The sequence below is a fragment of the Aquarana catesbeiana genome, linkage group LG01 (genome assembly GCF_042186555.1).
Source record: "Aquarana catesbeiana isolate 2022-GZ linkage group LG01, ASM4218655v1, whole genome shotgun sequence".
Classification (NCBI taxonomy): domain Eukaryota; kingdom Metazoa; phylum Chordata; class Amphibia; order Anura; family Ranidae; genus Aquarana; species Aquarana catesbeiana.
The window spans coordinates 924,199,156-924,222,700 of record NC_133324.1 but is presented as its reverse complement, the minus strand read 5'-3'; the positions used below and the strand labels follow the sequence as shown (position 1 = coordinate 924,222,700).

At 44.4% G+C, this 23,545-nt stretch overlaps 1 protein-coding gene across 1 annotated transcript in view; it reads right to left on the bottom strand.

Moving 5' to 3' along the window:
• LOC141120641 (attractin-like) overlaps positions 1 to 23,545 on the bottom strand; it is a 163,093-nt gene that overhangs the window by 26,528 nt on the left and 113,020 nt on the right. Inside the window, exons 15-20 of the mRNA XM_073611026.1 lie at positions 22,130 to 22,318; positions 15,058 to 15,285; positions 12,145 to 12,282; positions 11,941 to 12,028; positions 8,828 to 8,880; positions 227 to 342 (exon numbers count right to left, since the gene is read on the bottom strand). Of these exons, the coding sequence (XP_073467127.1) occupies positions 227 to 342; positions 8,828 to 8,880; positions 11,941 to 12,028; positions 12,145 to 12,282; positions 15,058 to 15,285; positions 22,130 to 22,318 (812 nt within the window). The remainder of the gene's footprint in view (positions 1 to 226; positions 343 to 8,827; positions 8,881 to 11,940; positions 12,029 to 12,144; positions 12,283 to 15,057; positions 15,286 to 22,129; positions 22,319 to 23,545) is intronic.

Below are 23,545 nucleotides of genomic sequence, written 5' to 3'. Positions count from 1 at the left end.
ATGATGTCACAGGTAGTGTTAAATGCTTTTTCTTGCTACAGGAACAAGTAAAAAAAAAGAAGTAATGTTGGGACATGCTCTAGAAACAGAGGTTTAGGGGTACATTTTGAGGAACGTCTGGACTTATATTTTAAGTGTTCATACACAGTAAGCTTCCCTAGCAAATTTTGTAGCTGTGATATGCATAAACAGAACAGAACAGAACACACATTCAAAGAGGACCTGCCTTTTCTGTTGGAAGAAAAAACTCTTCACCAGTAATCACAAAATTAAGAGCTGTGTAGTGATAATCGTCTTCTGACGTGAGGCTAAAGGTGAACTGGTAGTCTACCAGCAATGAGTCTGTGCAAAAGAAGAACATTTCATGAAAATAACAGGGCTCAATTTTACATATAGAAAACATACAGTACTGTGCAGAGCACATCCAATTGTTAAAAGGCCATTATCTCAGAAAATAATGTTTTCTGACCACTGTATGTGTGTATAGTACATGTAATGCTAGCACACACACACTATACTAAAGCTGGTAACCTATACAAAGAGATAAATACATATACAGAGTGTAAAATAAGTATTGAACACATCACCATTTTTCTAGGTAAATATATTTCTAAAGGTTTTATTGACATGAACTTTTCACCACATGTCGGTAACATCCCATGCAAACCATACATACAAAGAAACCAATATAACACAAAGTGCACAAATACGGCCCAAAAGCACCGCTCAGCGCTAAGACTAAATGATCCTCTTAAAGTGGTGTTCCGGCCAAAATTATACTTTTTAAATAAAAATACCCCTATAATACACAAGCTTAATGTATTCTAGTAAAGTTAGACTGTAAACTAAGGTCTGTTTTGTTAGTTTATAGCAGTAGTTTGTTATTTTATAAACTTACAGCAGGCCGTGGCCATCCTAAGTGTGGGCATCTGAAGCCAGACTGAATTTCTTCCTGGATCTCATCCTTGCAGATCTCGCACATGCTCAGTGCAGCACAAGCAGTGTAATAGGTTTCAGGTCAGGTTTCCATTGCAACGGCAGTGTCAGAGGAAGTTGCCGCCCCTTCCCAGAAGGCATTGCAAACAGGAAATGATGCGAAGGGCCACGGCCAGGGAGGAGGAAGTGAAAAATGAATACAGCAGATATACAGTAGGTGCTGAGAAAATTTTTTTTTAAATATCCAATTCGTTTACAGTGCGCAGTTTAGTGAGGGATGCTAAAGAGTTGTAAAAGTGGGTGGAACTCCACTTTAAGGTGGTAAATGTCAAGGTTACAGCCTATAATCTTAAATTATAAAAATTAGCAGCTACTGAAAATAAAACAAATATAAAACAAATGGCAATTAAAATTAGTCCAAAATATCATGCGACTTTAAACCACCATAGCAGCGCTCATGTCAATCCATACGCTTATGACACGCTTACATACAATTCCTCATACAAGTAAAAGAAAGCGTCCCATGAAGTGGTTTCAGGTGAATGAATCAGATTTCCTTATAGGTGATAAAAGTTCATAAATCCATGCACCAATCACCCAGGCTTGTCACCACGTGAGGAGAAACTCGCCCCTTTGGGGTTAAACTCACCAGAAATCTGGTAAAATCAAGCATCCCAAATATATCTTTATGTTGCCACTTCTCGGGAGTATCCACTGACTGCTAGTATTCCTATTAGGTGTGGGCAGCTCCAATAAACCAGGATCATATGAGAAAATAAGAAATCATATAGCGTCATCCCGTTTGATTACTGAAGTCAGAAAAGACCCCCCTTACAGGTTATACGTACAAGATAAAACAATTTTCATGAAGCAAAAAATGCAAACCGTACCGTTGCCACAGATCGCCAGCTACAGGGAGACATCAGTGTCAGAAAGAACCGCCGCTCTTGGCTGCTTCCTGGTGGTTCCCAGCTGTCGGTGACCCGCAAACTTCACTTCCGGCTATTGTGTAGATCACAACTGAGGGTGTCCTCAGTCGGAAGTGACGAAACGCGTCAGTAGCGTGATCTTCACGATAGCCGGAAGTGACATTTGCAGGTCACCGACAGCTGGGAAACACCAGGAAGCAGCCAAGAGTGGCGGTTCTTTCTGACGCTGATGTCTCCCTGTAGCTGGCAATCGGTGGCAACGTTACGGTTTGCATTTTTTGCTTCATGAAAATTGTTTTATCTTGTACGTATAACCTGTAAGGGGGGTCTTTTCTGACTTCAGTAATCAAACGGGATGACGCTATATGATTTCTTATTTTCTCATATGATCCTGGTTTATTGGAGCTGCCTACACCTAATAGGAATACTAGCAGTCAGTGGATACTCCCGAGAAGTGGCAACATAAAGATACATTTGGGATGCTTGATTTTACCAGATTTCTGGTGAGTTTAACCCCAAAGGGGCGAGTTTCTCCTCACGTTGTGACAAGCCTGGATGATTGGTGCATGGATTTATGAACTTTTATCACCTATAAGAAAATCTGATTCATTCACCTGAAACCACTTCATGGGACTCTTTCTTTTACTTGTATGAGGAATTGTATATACGCGTGTCATAAGCATATAGATTGACATGAGCGCTGCTAGGGTGGTGTAAAGTCGCATGATATTTTGGACTAATTTTAATTGCCATTTGTTTTATATACAAAGAAACCAAAACAAATAAGTTCACAAATTAAGTTATGTGTAATAAAATGGAATGACACAGGGAAGTTGTTTTGAACACATGAAGGAAGGGAGGTACAAAAAGGCATGGAAAGCCAAGACGCCAGCTGAAATCTGTCAGGAAATGCCTTACAGAAGGAATCTTGCTGCTGGTACACGTCTGCAAGCGCCAGTGCATGTGCCCGGGTCTTGGCCCCAGATGTCCTATTTAAACTGGGCTTGTAAACAGAGTCAGTGCTGTCTGATCTGCAGCTTCCTGTGACCCCTGCTACCTGTAACTTGCTTTGAGATCCTATTCCTGTGTTCTGATCCGGTTTGCCTTTGACTATTCCTGCTTGCTGCCCGTACACGACCCCGGCTTGTCCTTGACTTTGATCCTGCCTGCTTCTCTTATTACCTCGCTGTCCGCCTGTTGCCAACCAAGCCTGTACCCGACCTGCCTCTGCCGCTGCACCTGTCCAGTTTCTCTAACCTGTATGTGCCTGTGTCTATCTGTGCTCCAAATCTCTCAGGACTGATCTGCTGTCTACTGCTGCTGTGCTGACCCAGCTCCTCTACTGCTGCTGTGCTGACCCAGCTCCTCTACTGCTGCTGTGCCGACATCTCATCCCACCAGCATCAGGAACTTCGGAGCAACTCTCCTGACTACCCACCTGCCAGGCACTCATACTATTCTGTACTCTCAGGTCCCCTGTCTACGCTATCATGGGCCGCGAATCAGATACCTAAGGGACGCCTTTGTCTGCATTACTGGGCTCATCTATAAAGGTACGTGGAAACGTGACACTATCAGTAATTAGAAAGCAATCCTGCCCCTTGTCAGTGCAAATTAATATCAGCGGGTTCAATCTCAACTGATGGCCTATAAAAAGGTGTCTCATTGCCAAGGTGTCACACAAGAAACATCTCATGATGGGTAAAAGCAAAGAGCTCTCTCAAGACCTTCACAACCTTATTGTTGCAAAACATGCTGAAGGCATTGGTTACAGAAGGTTTTCTAAACTTCTGAATGTTCCAGTGAGCACTGTTGGGGACATAATACGGAAGTGGAAAGAACATAATTTTACCATAAACAGGCCAAGACCAGGTGCTCCTCGCAAGACTTCTGACAGGAGTGAAAAGAATTATTGAAGGTTTGTCCAAGAGCCAAGGACCACTTGTGGAGAGTGTCAGAAAAACCTGGAATTAGCAGGTACAACTGTAAACAATAAGTAATGCACTCAACCGCCATGGCCTGTATGCACGCTCACCACGCAAGACTCCATTGCTAAAGAAAAAGTATGTTGAAGCTCATTTAGCCCTCATGCACACAGGCTGTTAAAAAAACGTTATGAAAACGCCAGTATCTTTGCAGTGATTTTTTTAAACTTTTTTCAGCTTTTTTCAGCGTTTTTGCAATAGCGTTTTTGAGCGTTTTTGAGCGTTTTTCCGCGTTAGCGTTTTTCCGCGTTTTTTTTTTTTTCAAATTTTTTTTTTTTTTTCAATGGATCAAAAACGCTAAAAAACGTTGGTGAATGACGTTTTTGAGCGTTTTTGAGCGTTAGAGCGTTTTTACAGCTGAAAAACGTCTTTCAGAACCCACTGATCCTGGGTTTTTTTTACAGCTTAAAAACGCCTATGCCACTTGCAGCTCAAAAACGCCTAGGTGGGCATGAAGCCATAGACTAACATAGACAGGCCTTTTTAAGCTGCAAAAAAAGCTCAAAAAAGCAGCTGTAAAAACGTCCGTGTGCATGAGGACTTAAAGTTTGCTGCACAACATTTAGACAAGCCTGTGAAATACTGGGACAATATATTCTGGTCAGATGAGACCAAAACTGAACTCTTTGATGTCATAATACACACCATGTTTGAAGTTCAAATGGCACATCACCACAAAAACAACCTCATACCAACAGTGAAGTTTGGAGGTGAGAACATCATGGTGTGGGGATGTTTTTCAGTATACAGTACTGGAAAACTTCATATCATTGAAGGAAGGATGAATGGAAAAATGTACCAAAGACATTCTTGATAAAAATCTGCTGCCATCTACCTGAATGATGAAGATGAAACGAGGGAGGACATTTCAGAAAGACAATCAACCCAAACACAAAGCCAAGGAAACTCTCAATTGGTTTCAAAAATAGGAAATAAAGCTGCTAAAATGGCCCAGCCAATCACCTGACTTGAATCCAATCGAAAATCTATGGAAAGAACTAAAGATCAGAGTTCATAGAAGAGGCCCACGGAACCTTCAAGATTTGAAGACTGTGTGGAAGAATGGGCCAAAATCACACCTGAGCAACACATGGGACTAGTTTCTCCATACAGGAGGCGTCTTGAAGCTGTCATTACCAACAAAGGATTTTGTACCAAATAATACTTACATTTCAATTAGCGTGTTTAATACTTTTTCCCTGTGTCATTCCATTTTATTACACATAACTCTAGTCTTTTGAACTTTCTGAACGTATTTGTTTTAGTTTCTTTGTATGTACGGATTGCATAGGCTGTTACCGACATGTGGTGAACATTTAATGTCAATAGCACCTTTAGTAATATATTTACCTAGAAAAATTTTGACGTGTTCAATACTTATTTTACCCACTGTATGGGGAATGCTTTACCCACCAAGGGATTTATGCTGTGTACATGCATTCCACGACACAAGGTCATTTAGGGTCTACAGGCAGTCACGAACACCCGAGTTACGAACGACTCCTACTTACGAACGGAGGTGGTGTGCAGTCACTGCCGGCCGCTTGCGCTCCACGCTGGTCCCAAATGCCACAAACAACCTTCTTGCAGCACCAGACACATCCCACACTGCAGTACTGCATGGCCACAAGACCCCCCAATAGAATGACTGCATGCGCAGAAGCACCGGGAACATCCCACATCACTGCACAGGCTGGAGGTACACTTAGAAATATACCCGTTCCGACTTACAAACAAATTCAACGCAAGAACAAACCTACAGTCCTTATCTTGTTCATAACTCGGGGACTGCCTGTATTTATAAAGATTGGTTGGATGACTCTCTCAAGCATTTGCCCAGCCCTCATTCTGACCATACTTTGTTTAATATATTACTTTCCTATAATCATCAGCTCCATCTACTGGCCATAATGTGGTATTTTTCTTGATTCAGGCATTTCAGCAAAAATACCTCATTGCGACAACTAGATGGGGCTTTCATAGGAAATTAATATATTAGGTAAAATAGAGTCAGAATTCACAAGGGCTGGGCCAATGCTTGTGATATTCGTACAGCCATTTTTTTTATTACTAGAACCCAGTTTCCATATACACACCATCCAAGCTGATGATGTATGACACTTGCTGTAACTTTTAAAGGACACATCCTTTTATACTGTATACTATACTATTATTTCTGTTATCAAGATATGTCCAAAAAGCGGCTTGGATCAAATGGTAAGAATGTGATTTCTATGACTAGCTTTAGGGTCCATTCACACCAGTGCACTGCGATAAAGCACACTGCACTGCCAAAAATGCTGCATGTCTGATAACTGGCCTGTTGTAGTACATTAGGCAGTCTGTTAAGGTGGAACTTCACACTCCCAATTAACATTGATTATTTTTAATCCTCTTGCTGCTAGTAAATAGATAGGATAGTATATCATATTTACTGTTTTTTTTTTCACATTTCCACAGTTACTTCCTGGTTTCTTGTCTAGGCAAGTTGTGTTATACATCCCAGGAGCCTTCAAGAGGGGAGGAGAGGAGGAGGAGTTTTCTCAGCTAAGCACACTCTCCTACATGCATGCTTGAGTTAAAGCGGTGTTCCAGCCGCAAACTTTTTTTGAAAGTCAGCAGCTACGAACACTAGCTGCTGACTTTTAATAAGGGCACTTACCTGTCCAGGGGGCCTGTGATGTCGGCCCCCCCAAGGCCGATCCGTCCATCGGATCGGGTGCAGGCGCTGCCATTCTAACTAAGGGAACCCGGCAGTGGAGCCTTCAGGCTTCACCGCCAGGTTTCCTACTGCACATGCGCGAGTCGCACGGTGCTTTCTGAATGGCCCTGTCGTCTTCTGGGATACACAGGTCCCAGAAGGCAGTGGGGGAACAGAAAGGAAATGAAGCCCTGGGCCAAAGAGAGCTAGGACGGAAGTATATTATGTACTTCATTAACCGCTTGCCGACCAGCCGCCGTCATTATACTGCGGCAGGTTGGCACAATCCCGCGAACCATCGTAGCTGTACATCGGCTCATTGGATGGGGATAGCAGGCGGTGCCGATGCAGCGGGGGTGCCGATGCTCGGGGCCGACAGTTGCGATGACCGCCAGCCACGAGCGATCACGGGCACGAGGGACAGAACACGGAAGTGTGTGTGTGTGTGTAAACACACAAATCCCTGTTCTATTCTGAGAGCAGTGACAGATCGTGTCTTCCTATTAGCTAAGAACCACGATCTGTCACTTCCTCTAGTCAGTCCCCTCCCCCTACAGTTGGAATCACCTCCCAGGGAACACATTTAACCTCTTGATCGCCCCCAAGTGTTAACCCCTTCACTGCCAGTGACATTTTTACAGTAATCAGTGAATTTTTTAGCGCTGATCGCTGTATAAATGGCCCCAAAAATGTGTCAAAATTGTCCAATGTGTACGCTATAATGTCGCAGTCACGATAAAAAAATGCAGATCGCCGCCATTACTAGTAAAAAAAATAAATAAATAAAAATGCTATAAATCTATCCCCTATTTTGTTGACGCTATAAGTTTTGCGCAAATCAATCAATATACGCTTATTGCGTTTTTTTTACCAAAAATATGTAGAAGAATACATATCGGCCTAAACTGAGAAAAAATAGCTTTTTTTTTTAAAAAAAAGGGGATATTTATTATAGCAAAAAGTACAAAATATTGTGTTTTTTTTTTTTAAATTGTCGCTATTTTTTTGTTTATAGCGCAAAAAATAAAAACCGCAGAGGTGATCAAATACCACCAAAAGAAAGCTCTATTTGTGGGAAAAAAAAGAACGTCAATTTTGTTTGGGTGCAGTGTCACACGCCACGTGTGACACGTGCAATTGTCAGTTAAAGTGACGCAGTGCCGAATTGCAAAAAATGGCCCGGTCATTCAGCAGCCAAATCTTCCGGGGCTAAAGTGGTTAAAGGTAAGGAAGTAAAAAAAAAGAATAAATTTGTTATCCAAAAACAAGTGGTGGAGGGGTGGTCTTTCCTTTAAGGCCAAGTTGTAAAAGTGGGTGGAACTCCGCTTAAAGGGCAGATGGATTTCAGGAAGTAAATGCTACTTTGACTCATTTGCCCTTACTTGAGATGGCCACGGTCAAAAATGCTAGGGGGGTGTTCTTCAAAGTGATTTCTCAACAAAATAAAGCATGGAGAAATGGATGGAGGGGGGAGTTTACTTTAAATGTTAAAAATGATCTAAATACTGTTTTTGGTTTGTGGTGCTCAGATGCAGTGAAGATCCGCTTTAAAATGAATAAACTACCTTGAAGGCATATTTCAGCTTAACAAAAAAAATAGGCACCCATATTGAAATAGGAAAAAAAATGCTTTTTAAATGATTTTTTTGCATTTGAGCTTTCAAAGCATCGCAATTACAATTACTCTGTCGTGGGTGCAATGCACAGGTATCTGCAAAGACTCTTTTCCCAGCAGCAGGTCCATACAGAGGTACAGATCTTTGGTTATGGGGCTGGAGGAAGTAAACGATGGACTAAAAGTGCTTTGATCTGGAGCACACAGTGCAGCTGGGGCGAATGCCACTTCTGCCCCCCCCCCCCCCCTTGTCCCAGCCCTGATATCTACAAGTCCCTTTGCCACAGTAGTATCTGGGATTTGTAGTCTTTCATTCACAGATTTGTGTGATTGGGTCTATGAAGGCATGATGCAGCTATGGGGGCAAAGCCATGCACAGCTGCACTGCATTAAAAAGAAAAAAAAAAAACAGGATGCTTTGAGAAGAAACCTAAGATTTAGGTAAGAGAGTTCGGGGCTACAGAATGTGACCATGTTTCATGGTACCCCCTAAATATGGGGGCAACATGAACCATGGTCAGAAAGGTGGACTTAGCCTTTATTGCAGGTCAACGCACGGCATAAAGCATTAGAGGATGATGTCTATAAACTCTAAGGAGAGAATTCCAATACCTCAAGACCCTAAAGAGCTGTATATTGGTGGAAATGATCTAACACTTACAATAACACGTTCCTTTTACTGCGTTGCCTCTGTATCGGTTTGTAACATCACACCTAGAATATGAGGAAACAAGAAAGTCAGCTTTGTAATATTGAAAATATTGACTATAGTACTAATACGGAAATGGTTACTAAACCCAGACATAAAAATGCAGTGTATTGTAATGTAGCAATCATTGGATGTGATGGCTGCATTCGTTTGCCTTTTTTCAGGCTCCTATTTCTTTCTTTTTCACCCAGCGATTGGCCAGTAACATACCTTCTGTCTTATGCCGTGTACACACGGGCGGACTTTTTGGCATCAAAGGTCCGACGGTCTTTCCGACGGACTTTTGACGGACTTCCGAACGAACGGACTTGCACACACACAATCACACCAAAGTTCGACGGATTCGCACGTGATGACGTACACCGGACTAAAATAAGGAAGTTGATAGCCGGTAGCCAATAGCTGCCCTAGCATCGGTTTTCGTCCATCAGACTAGCATACAGACGAGCATACAGACGAGCGGATTTTTCGACCGGACTCGAGTCCGTCGGAAAGGTTTGAAACATGCTCCAAATCTAAAGTCCATCTGATTTTGGACTGATAAAGTCCGCTGCAGGTGCGATGAAGCCCACACATGGTCAAATTGTCCGACGGGTTCGTCCCGTCGGACCAGTCCGGTCGAAAAGTCCGCCCGTGTGTACACGGCATTAGGGTGGTTACACTTACTCCTGCACTGTGCATTGTAGCCACCGTTGGACAGCAGCGTTTTCAATTAATGGAAAGGATCGTGTTAGATGGACTATTAGATTCAGATGTACTTTATTAGTGATTAACAAAGTAAAGCCATGCTCCAGCTAACACTTTTTAGACAGTTACAGCAGCAGTTTTGTTCTTTCTTTTGGGATTATTTTGGTATTACATAAATGAATAAAAGCTGATCATTGTGAGCCTTAGTCTAGCTAGGACTAAAGCCCCGTAAACACACTAGTAGTTTTTTTCAACCAGGCAGGGCTGAAAAAAAAAAAAAACTTTCCGACGTTAGTACAGCAAACACTCCTGCTGTGCTACTGTGGTTTGACGGGGGGGGGTGTCCTCCCCCTCCAGAACACTCCGATCAGTGCGCTCAACCATTGGCTGACAGCGTTGATCAAGCACCGGTCTGCAGACCTTTGTCGGTCATGCCCCTTCAACAGGGGATTCTGTCGGACCGACTCCAGTACACACGGACCGAATCTCAGCTAAGTTTTATTGAGCCAGCCTATGCCGCCCGACGTTCGGTCCATGTGTACTAGGCTTAAAGTGGTTGTAAAGTCTGATGGTTTTTCACCTTAATGCATTCTATGCATTAAGATAAAAAACCTTCTTTGCTGCAGCTGCCCCCAGAGTGCCCTCTTTTTCTTACCTGAGCCCATCCATTCCAGCAACGAGCAACAGCCCAGCGACTCCAACCTCTGTCTCTGTCCTCATTGGATAGATTGATAGCAGCGGGAGACATTGACTCCCGCTGCTGTCAATCAAATCCAGTGACAGGAGAGTGGGGGGCAGGGCCAAGTCCTGGCGCCCACACGGGTGCCCCCATGGAAAGCGGCTCTCCGTGGGGGGCACCCGATGAAGGGGAGGAGCCAGGAGCACTGGTGAGGCACCCCAGAAGAAGAGGATTGAGGCTGCTCTGTGCAAAACCCTTGTACAGAGCAGGTAAGTATAACATGTTTGGTATTTTTATTTAAAAAAGTGCCAACCTTTGCAACACCTTTAAGGCTTTGGCTGAAACACGTTGGCTTTTTAGTGGGTTTGATTGGATGTCCCAGATTGCTTATCTTTTACCAAATAAAGCACAGTGAAGGATTATTATCAGATTCCAGCTTTCTCTGTTAATTTAATACTTCAAGGTTAACCAGTTCAGCTCTTTGGCTGTAAAGTGAAAGTAATCTGGCAGCTGTATAGCCGCCGATCCCTTTCAAAGTGCGGAGGCACAGTTCCCCCCCTCCTGTTGAAACTGGCATGAAGTGCATGCATAGGGAATAGCTATTTTTGGTTGCCATGCCCTGGAAATGCATTTGTGACAGACTCACTCGGGACAGAGGCTTTTTGAGGGGACTGAATGCTAGCCTCTTGCCTACTGACTATGGGCCCTGGCTTTTAAGGCAACACTACTCTTTGTCAGGCATATGCCTGTGGACCCTTGGAGTGATGTTACTTGGGATTCAAGTCCATGTCTCCCCAAGACACAGACTCTGGGATCCATGTTAAGGGCCTATATGCCACATTTCCAGCAAGGACGGCTTCACACTGTGGGACTCATAGCAGATGCCGATGTCATCAGCAAGCCACCAGTCTGGGGTTGTCTGCTATAATGTGTTTATTGCAAGTAGGTCTAGTGTGCCTCCTAAGGGTCTTTCACCCATTGTTATTTGTGCCAAGTAACTCAGCTATTGTCTACTAGCACACTACCCTTGTGGGCTGTGTGTACTTATGATAATGTGCATCGTAATGGGTGAGCTCGCTGACGGCAAGTTGGACTTGAATAGTCTGGGTGGGCACTGAGTCATCCAGGTGTCTAATTAAGGTCATGTTTAAATTATATGTTGGTTGTTATATTATATATTATATTCCTGTGTGCAGGTTGTATTGTTAGGGTAATATGATCAGGAGGGGGAATGTCCTCCTGGGGTGTATAAAAGCCTGTATTCATGTTCAAGTAAACAGTTTTTATCCTGGTTTACTCCAAAACTGGAGTTGTCTAATTCTTGAGGTGACTATAGCCAGATTCACTGGTCTCATGTTCCAGAGCTTTGGGAATCAGCTTCTTGGCGGGGATACCCAGTTAGAGTGTCCAGAGTCCGTTACACCGCTCACAGACGGACCCCAGCGCATCTAGTGTGAAGGAACCATTAGTGTTAATGTGATAGCAAATCTGTTTTTTGGCCATGCCGGGTAAAGCAAGAGGTTTTCTTTAATGCCCTTTCTCTCCTTCCCCAGCAGCATATATATAATTTTTCTTAACCCCCCACCACCACCACCACCATCACTTCACTCCGCTCAGCCTTAAATCCTGTAGCATTATCCATCCTGGAACTAAAACAAATCAGAAAATTCTTGGAGGTCCAAAACAGATTGGTACTCACAGCTGACACTCTTTTCCTACGATCCCTTTTGTTTTACAGAGACACCTATCGCTGTTGCACAAAGTGGCATGACCATTGCATTGGCAAGCTGTTGTCGAAGAAAAAAAAAATGACAAGGAGGAGTATTGAGATAAAATGGTCCAACGTGAGAAGGCTTAGTAGAAAGTTGTGAAGTTCAGTAGCACAGGTTTATTGGTTACTCACGCTGGCAAGATCCCCCATTTATCGGATTTCCTTTGTAACCAGGGATGCAGGTATCGCAGTTCTTGCCAGAGGTCAGGTTCTCGCACTTTTCACAGATGCTTTCATTGATACACTTGCTGTGTCCGTTACACTGGCAGGCTACAAAGACAGCACACAGAAAACTTTACATTTACTGTATCTAAATTAGTCCTTTTGAAGTACCACTGTATCTGTATACTACAAAATCAGTCTGATGGTACATGGGGCCTGCATACACAAGAACCAAAGGGACATGGGTAACTTTCCATATAACAAAGTATATAGTGGGGTTTTTCAAAGTATAACTATAAAAAAGATTAATAACACACTACAAGATAACATAAAAAAAAAATCAGCTTTTGCTGCAATACTCACCTTCCATCCATAGCTGTTTCCCACAGTACTTCTTTTCCTCCACAAGATGTTCTCAGTCTTCTGAGTTGCATTATAGCTTTTTCTGATCCAGGGCCTTCACAGGACCATCCTCAGCCTGTGATTGGACAGTGAGAGGAGAAGGGAGCTCCAGTCCAGTCCAATGTTCATGGACTGTTCATCTCCCCAGTCTGAAATAGGTCAAAGAGGAAAGTTCCCACCAAAGATGCAAGGCATCAACATGTTCAGGTTGAGGCGTTTACAGATTTTTCCCTGACCCTCAACCACAACAACCGAAAAAGGAAAGGGCAGAAAAGGTTGTTTCTCTACTTAATATGGACAAGCCTCCCACCTGGGTTTCAACTTGCTACCCCTTGCAAACTTTGGGTTTTGACCATTACCCTATCTCCCGACCTAAGGGGTAATAGGTCAACAGTCGCCTCATCCACTGAGTTGCTGTTATACTCCAGAATCGCTTGCCTGACCCTCCTCAACCGAGCCTACTGTTTCTGGACCAGCTGTTTGGTGTGCAAGGAGATATTGATTACTGAGTCTCCAGTAATGAGTTTTTAGAAACCATGAATCAGACTGAGACAGAAGTACAGTTAAAGCCGGGTTCCACCCAAAAATGGAGCTTGCACTTTTCGGAATCCCCCCCCCTCCGGTGTCACATTTGGCACCTTTCAGGGGGGAGGGGAGAGCAGATAGACTGTATAATCCAGGTATTTGCTCCCACTTCCGGGCATAGATAGCCGCAGTATCCGCGGATATCTTTGCCATATCCGGCACCTCCTCCGTCCCCCCCGCTGTCTTCTGGGAGACACACAGCTCCCAGAAGACAGCAGGGACCAGTGGGATCGTGCAGTGTGACTAGGGAACCAGGCTGTGAAGCCACAAGGCTTCACTTTCTGATTCCCCTACCAAAGATGGCAGTGCGAGAGCCGAGGGACAGATCGGCTTCGGGTGCCGACATCGCGGGCGCCCTGGACAGGTAAGTGTGCATATTTTAAAAGTCACCAGCTGCAGCATTTATAGCTGCTGACTTTAAAGAAAAAAAGAAAAAAACGGCGGAACTCAGCTTTAAATCACACTTGTTTAATAATAATAATAAAAAGGTAAACAGAGTAAACGTAGTCAAAACATAGCCAGAGTTCAGGAACCGCAATGGATAGTCAGACAAGCCAAAACGTCAGAGAGTCAGAGATGAGCGTAGTAGAATCTGGATCCAGAATTCAGATCCAGAATCTGGAATCTGAAGCCAGAAGGAATGTCAGCAAAGCAAGTCTTTAACAGGAACACAGGAGAGCGTCTCTAGAGATGTGACCAAGGCGAAGGCAGAGATCATCTGGGCTTGACAACTTAAGTAGGTAGGAATGACGAGCAGGATATCATCAACAGGTGAGTCACTGTGGAGAGCAAGGAGCTGGCAATTCGCTGACAGCTGAGCGGCCAGCTTTAAGAAGGAAGGGCTGAGCCCAGCCCTGACACGAGTCCACAGGCAAACAACCACTACGCCCAAACATCAGGAAGAAAAGAGTGTATCCCATGGCTTTGTGTACTGTAAAATTATAGGCCCAGACAACTTCACCCACATGCTGGTGCCATCAATCCTGTTGTTCCTCTGTGGATGATATGGGGTGGTGTGAGAATTTTGAATCCCACTGAGCTGACACAGTTCGTTGAAAACTTGTTGAGACTCAAATCTGACAGGATTCACTCCAGGCATACATACGGTTGCCTGAATATGCACCAAAGTGTACTATAGAGGCATGCATAAGTTGAAAAATCTTCAACACAACTGACTGAGGGACCACAACCTGGAAAATGTGCCGCTGATCAGAGGGGATTCGAGCCCGCTGGTACAATACTCCCTCTAGATTTCTAGGCAATCCTGGATCAACTGTCGGACTTCAGCTGAAAGGGCTGAAGATGTTCTCTCGGAGAAGGCTTCTTATGTCTGCAAAGGAACTGCCATATCTGTGAAATTTACAGGTCCTGCCATTGCAAGGCAGCCCATTCTTCTAGATTTACACAGCATTGGCGGGCATTTGGGTAGCATAGACGATCAACACATTCCTGGCGCTGCCTGAACTAATACAGGAGCCAATACTGGTGTACATCTCCCTGCGGCTGCTCTACAGGTAAGCGAGATAGGCATCCACGCTGCTTTGCAGCTGCCCCAGCTTGTAGTTGATCTTGTAGTAAAAGCGAGCCAACCGTGCCACCGATCACCTGCTGGGTGGAGTAAAAACTACACCTGTCAGTCCCTACAAGCTGGAACACCCAAAGCCCCCCCTGGATACACAGGAACAGAGCCAGGAACTTTGGCAGGGAGATCTCACTATTTGTAATATTGAGGGTATAATAAACTCGCTCAGAACTAAAGGATCGATTTTTGGATGTGCTGACCCGTTAAAAAAAGAGAACATCACAACACTGTGTTTCTATGAAGCTATTAATAGATGTATCCGCTTGGACTATAGGTTAAGATATTCTGGCAGTTCACCATTTTTGTTACAGTACCTGGACACGTGATAAAGGACCAGTTCTCTGCAGGACATATGCTGGCATCCAAGACGATGTCCAAGTTGCTGGACTTTGTAGTTGCTGACCTGCTGGCCAGTTCTATTGGTCCGCGGTAAGAGCCCTCCATACATTGCCCTTGGCCTGTATTACTGGGGTCCATACACCAGCCACAAGCAGGTTGTTCCAGACACTGAGCACATGTATGATATCCAGAACAGTTCTCTGCTGCAGAGGAAAAAAAGAAGAAACAAATCACTGGAGGAAGCCATGTAGAAGAGAATACAATGCTTTGTATCTTACCCTGGTGGACTCCATTAAGGGCTAACTCCACATTTCATACTATGCTACATCCATATTTGTTCTTGCAAATATGGTGCATTTATTTTTTTATTTTTTTTTGCAAAATGTGGACCTAGTCTTTAAAGTGACACAAAAAAAATCTATTCAAGTATGTATTCTTAACTCAAAAATCCTTCTATTACTTTCAGCCTCTACCAAATCTCTAAATCTCTTTTTTACTGCTGTGGTCTGACCTCCTGTAAGAGGGAGGCTACATTTCTTCTCCATGGTCACACTGTATGTAGCAACATATCCATCCTCTCTTACTCTCCCCAGAGATGGGATGTGAACTATGGACTAACTTGCACTGCTTGTTCCAAACAGATGGAAGCAGTGGCAGCTGGTGCTCAAGCCACCCCCACCCCCTCCTGTCGCTCGCTCTATCGCCGCTTCACCTGCTCCCCCATCGCCTGCCAGGCCCCCCTGCTAGCCCTGCATGTACCCCATCCAGGTTGCAGCTTCAGAAGCTTACCCCCTGTGTCTCCTCCCCAATTCCCAGCAGTCGCTTCTTCTCCCGGCCAATCAGGACCTAGGACTCGCTACCAATCAGGTCTTAGGACTCCGGGCCAATCGGGTCTCGGGAACCGCTACCTGATTGCCCGGGAGGAGAAGCAAGATGACATTAGTGAATATTATTTCGCTAATGTCAGACAACTGCTCCCCGAACTCACCCTTTTTGAAGCCAATTAGAGCCTCAGGCACTAATCATGTGCTTAAAAAAAAAAACCCATTGAAATCCATGCACCCTGCATGTAGATTAGGAGCCAAGCGAAGGGATTAGGGGGTGGCGTCCCTGCTCCCTGGATGAACGGCCGCCACTGGATGGAAGTGAAGGGGAAAAGGAGAGGGTCAGGAGCTCACAGAGCACATTACAAGGAGGCAGAAAAACACAGTAAGGCATCATTCTCACGAGGCGGATCCGCTGCCTCGGTGTCCGCCTCTATCCGCCAGCTCTGCGGGAGATCTCTCCGTTGATCTCCGCTGAGCCAGCGGATGACAGGTCCCTCTCTGCTCACTGAGCGGGGAGGGGCCTGTCGAGCGCGGCTGCTTCCTATGGAGAGATCGGACGAAAACGGACAGCATGTCTGTTTTCATCAGATCTCACCCGATCCAATCCGCTAGGGATGGATGCGAACGTAGGGGCATCCGTCTGATTTTAGCAGATCGGACCGGGTCGGATGTCACCGCTGACATCTGTCAATCCATAGACTAGCATGGAGCGCCCGTTCAGGTCCGCCGTCAAAATTGACAGGTGGACCTGAACGGTCCGACAGTGTGAAAGGGACCTAAGAAACAATTTCATGCAATAGATTGCTGGGACATTTAGTGGTGGACATTTATGTATTATTTTTTGGAGAATGAGACAATTGTTTAGTGTCCTTTTAAGCTTATTCAATATATCAATGCAAAGTGCAATGACAATATATACAACTCATAACAGACAATTCTAATTTCCATTTTAAATTAAGATCATTTAAAAATTCTACTTGTTAAAAAGAGAAAGATTAAAAAAAAAAAATGATTTTGATTAGTGGAATCACTAATCACTGGAAACTGCATTTTGCTCTCTGCCTAAGTAAATATTGCCTGCTTATGAATGCTGCCAATGTTTTCAGTGTAATTTGGGAGTATTGGGTTTAACTGTAAGTATTTAAGCCTGTACTATCAGCTTAGCAAAAACCTAGTTCCATGCTGTCTATGCAATAACATCCCATAGACTTGAAGGAGATGTACCCTTACAGCAGAAGCAATGTTCTGTGGAAGGTTTATGGGACAACAGCTCACATCTTCAACCTCTCCCTCTCCCCAGACACCTTTCCCTCCCTGCTCAAACATGCACTGGTTACATGGCTGACATTTCCCCTCGGCGTGTCTTCCGGGTATCGCGGCTCTGGCGCTGTGAGTGGCCGGAGCCGCGATGTCGTCACTCCCGCGCATGCACGCGGGAGACTTTTTTTCCGGCAAAGTCCGGCGGCTGCCGGGCTTTCAGCCGAGAATCCCCTGTGCGCATGCGCCGCATGCGCATGATTTGGCAGCTCATTGCGAGGGGAATATCTCCTAAACCGTACAGGTTTAGGAGATATTTTTTTTACCTACAGGTAAGCCTTATTATAGGCTTACCTGTAGGTAAAAGTTAAAAAAAAAGGTATACAACCGCTTTGAAAAACCCGCAATGGACCCCACCTGTTTGAATAACTTAAAGTGATTGTAAAGCTTCGATTATTTAAAAAAAAAAATAACAAACATATCATACTTACCTCCACTGTGCAGCTCGTTTTGCACAGAGTGGCCCTGATCCTCGTCTTCTGGGGTCCCTCAGTGGCTCCTCCCCACATCAGATAGCCCCCTAGGAGAAGCGCTCTCCCGGGGGTTACCCTGTGGGCGCGCTCCCGAGTCCATCATTCGGCATCCATAGCCACCGAATGTATGACTCGGCCCAGCGTCATTGCATTTGATTGACAGCAGCGGGAGCCAATGGCTGTGCTGCTATCAATCTATCCAATCAAGAGCCGAGAACCCCGGGCAGAGGCACAGCGCGTCCCCACTGGGTGAAGTTCCAGGGCTAAGGTAAGTAAAACGGGGGGGGGGGCTGGGGTGCCGGTCACTGCCATCTCCCTGCTCCTGTTTGCCTCCAAGCTTCTTGAATGCATTGTGGCGGCTGGTGCTCAAAATTTTTGGGGGGGTGCAAACAAACTGAAAAATTCTGAAAAAAAAACCACATCAATTGCAGCCTCACTGTGCCATGAAACGCAGCCACTGTGCCATGAAACCCAGCCACTGTGCCCATCGAATGCTGCCACTGTGCCCATCGAATGCTGCCACTGTGCCCATCGAATGCTGCCACTGTGCCAATTCCTTCACTGACTTCCCCTAGCCCATCGTATAAAATTCTAAATACTAACCACAACATACAAGGCCATCCACAACATCGCCTCCAGCCATATCACCAACCTCATCTGCAGATATCGCCCAAATCGCCCTCCGCTCCTCCCAAGACCTCCTGCTCTTTAGCTCCTTTGTATCCTCCTCCCATGCTCAACTCCAAGACTTCTCCATAGCCTCTCCCACCCTCTGGAACTCCCTGCCCCGGTATGTCCGGTCAGCCCCTACCATGTCCGCCTTTAGGTGATCCCTGAAATCTCACTTATTCAGGAAAGCCTACCCCACCTCCACCTAAGAACTGTACTCGGGCCACCTTTATCAGATCTCCCCCTCCCTTTAGATTGTAAGCTCCATGAGCAGGGCCCTCCTGTCCCTTCTGTATTCAACTGTATTGTAATTCTGCTGTCCCCCTCTACATTGTAAAGCACTGCACAAACTGTTGGAGCTATATAAATCCTGTATAATAATAATAATCAGTATGAAGGCAGTACAGCACTCAGTTTTTAACAGCAGGGCTTCAGACAGCATGGGAGGTCGCAGACGTAGTGTGGGTATAGATGGACTTGCGTTGGGTTGGATGGACACAGCCCTGTGTATTAAAGTGGATGTAAACCCTTGCATATACCCAGGGAAGTGAACAGCCTCAGATGATACACAGAGATTAAACAAATCTCCCTACATAAGTTTTACATGTATATCTGCTGTCTTCGGCTTGCTATATTCTTTAGAAAGCAAATATTGTGTTACAATTTGTTGTTCCTGTTTCAGCAGTGGGAGTGGAGTCCTGTCATACACCGTGTGAGAGCTGATTGGAGAATGGGCACACACCCCCTCCACATAGGCAGAGGAACGTAGATACTTGCAGAGCTGTGCTGTGAATAGACCACCTCTCTGCTAATCTATCTCTACGCACCTACCCCGACACAAATTTCCAGCTGAATGAAAGAAATTGGCTGCACCCCGACGCAATAGAAGTCCATTTATTGAATATTCCATAAAAGGGTACATGGCACACACAAACAGGTGTGATGGCCAGAACAGTGGTGGATGCGTTTCACACAGCTACACTGTGCTGTAGCTGTGAGAAACGTGTCCACCTCTTTTCTCTTCAGTCTTCCATGGCAGGCAAGCCCGGGCTTGTCCCCTTACGAAGAGTCCCACCCCAATTGATTTCATTTGAAATTACTCATCTGGAGCGGCGGTCTTTGTTATATCTCACAAATTTCCAGCTGCTTTTATCTCCAGAGTTGGAGACCTTGTCAGAAGTTATGCTGATAACAGAGGAATGGAGCAGCAGAAAAAAAAACGTGACTTAGTGCTTTGGAGAGAGATAAGTAAACGCTACAGATTTATGTTCCCAAGTCAGATTTCATGAATGGGGTTTACATCCATTTTCAGGGGGCTAGGGAAGAGGGCTGAGGGTTTTTGTTTGTAAAAGGTGTGCATGTACTTTCAGGTAAACACAGGCTCAATAGCTCAAATAAACAGAGGTCTATGTGTAAAAAAATTCCCATGTGGAGATCTTAAGAATTTGCACAGGCACAAATAAAATGATTGCCATGTTGTTTGTAATAGGATAAACTCCTAGGATCGTCAGCGCCATCTATTGGCCACAATGCAATATTTTGTTTCAATTAGGTATTTCTGAACAATACCGCATTTTGGGTACTAGATAGAGCTGATGATCATAGGAGATAATCATATTACAAAACAATATGGTGATCTTTTGTTGTGCCTGTGCAAATGCTTAAAACATTTGCACATTGAATTGTTTATACATAGACCCCATAGTGCTTACTGCAATACACTAAACCCTCCCATGAAATGACTATACATTCCCTCTAAAGGTATACAACATGCAAAAGCACTCTTAGCCCAATTAATTGTCCCCAGTACAACTGGTTTCTAATATTTCAATGAACAGAATTTGGTTTGCATGCGTTTGTATTTTGCATAGTGCCAGATTTAAAGCTCAACTGCAAGCTCAGTACCTCTACCTACAATAGTCCCCTCTCCCTTCTGATGCTTTTTCAGATATCTCCAGGCCAGTTACATGATGCCCGGGGTCCTCCTCTTTCTCTGCTGATGCAGAAACTGGCACGGACGTGATGATGTCTGCATTGCTCTCTGCTTTAATACACTATGAATGAAGGGTGCAGTGGGGGGGGGGGGGGGGCAGGGCCATGACACCCATTCATTTATAGTATGTCATCAGTCCTCTGGTGGAATGACACATGACACTAATGCCGCGTACACATGATCGGAATTTTGGTCGGAAAAAGGTATGATGGCTTTTCCTACGGAATTCCGCTCAAGCTTGCCTTGCATACACACAGTCACACAAAAGTTCGCTGAACTTTCGACCGTCAAGAACGCTGTGACATACAACACTACGACGAGCCGAGAAAATTAAGTTGAATGCTTCTGAGCATGCGTCGAATTGTTTCCAAGCATGCGTGATTTTTTGCGCGTCCAAATTGCATACAGATGAACGCATTTTCGGGTGGGAACTTTTTCCGACCGAAAAACAGAGAACCTGCTCTCAATCTTTTGCTGGCTGGAATTCCGCCAGCAAAAGTCCGATGGAGCATACACACGGTCGCATTTTCCAAACCAAAACCTCTCATCGGAGTTTTGCTGACAGCATTTCTGATCGTGTGTACGGGGCGTTAGACATCTTGTGGCAGAAAAGAAGTACTGCTCGAGACTCCAACTTCAGTCTAAAAGTTTTCCTTTTTCTTTTCTTTTCAGCACAACAGACTTATTGGCTGGCTTACTAGGTGAAAATAAGGTAGGAAAAGCCTAAAAAAAGAAAGCAAATGCAGCCATTGCATCTAAGAATTGGTAGGCTGCAATAGAATTCATGTTCGCTTTTGGATTTAAAACCACTTTAAGATATGTAGTGCCTGCTGTTTATTTTGTAAAATCTGGTGCGGGGAAGGTTTCAGGGAGGACTGGAGGGATTTCAAACAAGGAGTTGGGATTTAGGTGGAATTCAATTAAATACTGTATGCAAACATACCACAAAAAGCTGCACGCACAGTTAAAAGTATATATGTGTATTGAGAACGATTAACAAATGATTCCCACCATACACAGTCAACCAGATAACAACATTATTTCATGTCATCTGCCCACCCTCTACACAATGGATCAGCAGGATACTGCAATAGAAAACATGGGTGTCACCTGACTAGTTATGCAATGTGGTATTAGAGAAATCGCAAGATTAGCTGAACAGAATTACAAATCCTTTGGCAAGTAAACGAGTTAATTCAAGATCTCGGTGAAGTCCTTGCACCTCTCTCTTTACACATGAAGCAGTTAGTTCTTTATCCCTAAATCAGTAAGCCACCAATTGCCCCACTCTCCTCCATAATATGACATCATACGAGAGAGAGAGGGAGAGACAGACAGACAGACAGACAGAGAGAAAGAGAGACAGAGAGAGAGAAAAACAAACAGAGTAAGAGAGAGAGAGAGAGAGAGAGAGAGAGAGACAGACAGAGAGAGAGAAACAGAGAGACAGAGAGAGAGAGAGAGAGAGAGAGAGAAACAGACAGAGATAGAGAGAGACAGAGATAGAGAGAGACAGAGAGAGAGAGAGACAGAGAGAGAAACAGAGAGAGAGAGAGAGAGAGAGAGAGAGAGAGATATTTGATCTTCTAAATCAAGGGTTCTCAAACTGGTGGCCCTCCAGCTGTTGCAAAGCTACAAGTGCCTCTGTCTGTGATAGTCATGCTTGTAACTGTCAACCTTGCAATGGCTCATGGGACTTGTAGTTTCACAACAGCTGGGGGGCCGCCAGTTTGAGACCCCTGTTTTAAAAGGAAGAGAATATACGTACAGGGATTGTTGACCGAGCTGACCCACCACTCCATGCACTGTCCATATGGGAAGTTGGGTACGTAAACATCGGCATCCACACACTGTTTCATGTTAGCACACCACATGCAGTCATAACTGCCGTTGATACACTCTGAGTACTGCGTCCGGGAGGCACAAGGAGTCGGGCACGGCCTGCTGCTTTGTCCAGCTACAAGTCCAAACAATTAGAGTCAGTTAGTTAACAGATACATTAAAATACACTAAATTCAAGAACAGATATATACAAGCTAGGGATCAAGTGTATGTAAACCCTACCAATGATCTTCTCTTATTTACTCATTTTTGATCTGTTAAATTCACCATTAAAAGTACTTTATCTTTTTTTTTTATATATATATCTTTTTGATAAGCACAGAAAAACAATATATATAACAATTTCCCCAATTTCCCTTGGGGATTAATAAAGTATTCTGTAAAATACTGGTTGATCTTAAAAGTCTCAAAGCTACAGACAGCAGGCTGATGCCAATTAGTTCATAAGCTTAGAGCAGCCATTCTCAACCAGGGTTCTGTGGAACCCCCAGGACCCCCCCCAGAGGTTGATAGGGGTTCCTTAGGCTCTGGCTGATTGACCTTCAATTCGATGGTGATTGCATAATTCCAGCTCCAATGTCACTTGGCAAAATGTTTTACTTTTCTGTAGGGTGGAATTTTGACCACTAATGTAAGGGGGGGGGGGGGCTTTTTTTTACTGACCACTAAATGTTAGCATCTTTCCTCCCGCTGACCTACAATTAGTTTGTTTTAACAAGGGGTCCCTGAGACCTCAAAGTTATTTCAAGGGTTCTTCTGGGGTAAGGAGGTTGAGAAAGGCTGGCCTAGAGCCTCTGCAGTAAGCATCAGTACAAAATTGGGTGATTATGGCCACAAAGTCTTGTACAACTGCAGTACAGGCTCCTGACAATAGGAGAGTGTAAGCTGGGGGTCACCCTTAGCAGTGGGACCGTGCCCTCTGTGATTAGATACAGACATGTAGGGACCCCGTGGTACTGATGAAACCAAGCTCAGGGTATGAGGTACAACCTAAAAAAAACCAAAACAAGCTGGTAGCAGGTGAGGGTCAGATGGCCAAAGGTGGCCAAAGTCACTGTGGATGCGCAGTAGGAACAGGCCATATTAGGTCAATGATGTCACAAGCATCAATATACCTTTGTATACTTGCAGCTGTGGGACATGGAATCTCCCATCCGCAGCTAATTAGCCCAGCAATGACAGCTAACTTCAAAGTTAACAGGGGTCTCTTTTCAGGTGATTGGATAACCAAGGTTTGTAAGTAAAGATTATGAACTTCTTTAGAAAATTAACCAAATGTTTGAATGTTGAAATCTCAGAATTCTAAATAATATCTCAGCATAACAAATTAGGTATTAATCTC